A 2,349-nucleotide genomic window follows, 5' to 3' on the forward strand; every position below is an offset into this window, starting at 1 on the left:
CATCTGGTTTTTTTCTAGTGGTCAACATACATGCTTATCTATTATTAGTAATATAAGGCAAATTCTGTAATACTCTCTCACCTACCATCAGCATTCAGCAAATACACATTTATATCATTTAAACAAGTCTTTGAATATCTCATAAACATTTAATTTCACAAACTTTGGGGAATGCAGCAGTGTGAACTTCTGAAGTGTGCATTTGTAGACTTCATAAAAATGTTTGTACTATCAAACTTTAAATTCTTGGTTTCAAACTATGCTGCATTATATTCAGATGGCCGCTGTCATATTCATGTCATATTCACTGTGTAATGTATGCAAAATTAGCACATTATTAAAAAAATATGATTCCTAGTGCTCACAGACTTGCCATATTACTGACTGCCCTTAGTGTTTACATTGTTCACTTTCTTTTTATTAATATTTTTTATGTGTAAATAAAAATACTAATAGGATTACAGAATCAAGAAGTTGCCATCTGAAGTATGAATCTGTTTATTTGTGTTATTTTCATATAATTTTAAATAAAGCAATTGTTATACATGTGTTTTTACTACATTTAAATTAAATAGTGTGATATATACATTGGTTTTATATCGGCCAGCCTGCTCTCTAAGATACTGGCATTGGCCATAAAAAAACAACATTGGTCGACCACTGTGTGTGTGTGTGTGTGTGTGTGTGTGTGGTGGCTCTTGCAGCAACAGATTGTAATGCAGGGTAACACTTTATTTGAAGGGGTGTGCATAAGACTGACATGACACCTTCATAATCATGACATGACACATGTCATGAATATGAAGGAGGTTTTATGCATGTTTATGACAACTGTCATTAAGTGTCATTCGCTCAGTTATGTAATTTTTAATGCAAATATGACATTATTTGACCTAACCCTACCCCTACCCTTACTACTAACCATAGCCCATAACAAAGACATCTCAAACAATGTCATCTTTGCAATAAAAATTACATAACTGAGCGAATGACACTTAATGACAGTTGTCATAAACATGCATAAAAAACCTTCATATCCATGACATGTGTCATGTCTTGATTATGTAGGTGTCATGTCATGATTATGAAGGTGTCATGTCAGTCTTATGCACACCCCTTCAAGTAAAGTGTAACCTAATGCAGTGGCTGTTGTGCATCCCAAAAATCCGATCTTTTCCCACTCATCTGTCACTCAGAATTGCAGAACTGCCACATGTTTCTCACTGTTTCCACACACACACGCTGACAAGAACACAGAGAGCGAGTCACTCAAACAGCATAAGCCGCAAAAGAACAAACACGTCTACACGCTGTCTTGCGCACTCACATAAATATGTACTTTTGCAAGATTTGATCTGAAATGCTGTATTTTCAGTTATGCTCAGTGGAGTTTGAAATGTAATCTTGCCAAATGTTATGGTCAAATATGGGTACAACAACAAATATCACATCTCCTTAAGCTTAGGGCCAATATATGTGAATATGTATTTGTTAAGGCACTTAAATTGATAACATCAACAGCATAATTTATTGAGCTATAAAAAGATTATAAATTCCCTTTTTAAAAAATCTATAAAACTTGGATCATCACATTATTTCCAGCAATCCGTCTACATCTATGTTTATGTCAAATAACTGTCACACATACATTTGAGAGCCCAGTCTGACGTCTTAACATGAAATACTTTTGTTTGTGATTGTAGGTCATGTTTTTGTGTGTTTTTGTGTTTTGTTTAGGAGGTTCTCCCGTATTAGCGCCAAAAGTTGCTGCAGCACCTCCTGAGCGTAGCCCCGCCCCTACACCACCACTAGGCCCCGCCCCCTTGCATGTCAACCTACACCTGTTCAGGAAGAATGTCTCTGAGCTCCGCCTCCAACTGCAACATATGAGACAATTACAGGTAATGAAAGTCAGTTAATATCTTGAGAAATCTGCTGTTATAATATGCATGTTGTCCTACATTTGTTCAACAAGTGTCTTAATGTTCATTGTTATTTTAACGACAACATGAAACAACATTCATAGCTCATTTATCTAGAGTAACGTGACAGATTTACATTCAGTAAAATAATATTCAGGGCAAAATTATTTGAAAGTTTTACATTAAAATCATTATAACACACTAAAGTTAAAAATGTTGGGGGTCAGCAAGAAATATTTTTACCTTTATTTAGCAAGGACGCATTCAATTGATTAAACTTCACAGTAAAGACACAAATAATGTTACAAAATGAAGTAAATGTGTGTTTTCAGCTTCAGAATCAGGAGTGTGTGCGTGCTCAGATAAAGCGTGCGGAGCAAGAGATCAGTGTGAAGCTGACTGAAATGCTGAGACGACAGGAAGATCC

At 35.5% G+C, this 2,349-nt stretch overlaps 1 protein-coding gene across 1 annotated transcript in view; it reads left to right on the forward strand.

Moving 5' to 3' along the window:
* The window catches only part of LOC107589979 (sickle tail protein), a 110,209-nt gene that overhangs the window by 93,909 nt on the left and 13,951 nt on the right, over positions 1-2,349 (forward strand). The window contains 3 exon segments of the mRNA XM_016278571.1: positions 1,376-1,430; positions 1,704-1,901; positions 2,255-2,349. Coding sequence (XP_016134057.1) covers positions 1,376-1,430; positions 1,704-1,901; positions 2,255-2,349 — 348 coding nt within the window.

The sequence above is a fragment of the Sinocyclocheilus grahami genome, unplaced genomic scaffold (genome assembly GCF_001515645.1).
Source record: "Sinocyclocheilus grahami isolate Dianchi unplaced genomic scaffold, SAMN03320097.WGS_v1.1 scaffold122.1, whole genome shotgun sequence".
Lineage (NCBI taxonomy): Eukaryota > Metazoa > Chordata > Actinopteri > Cypriniformes > Cyprinidae > Sinocyclocheilus > Sinocyclocheilus grahami.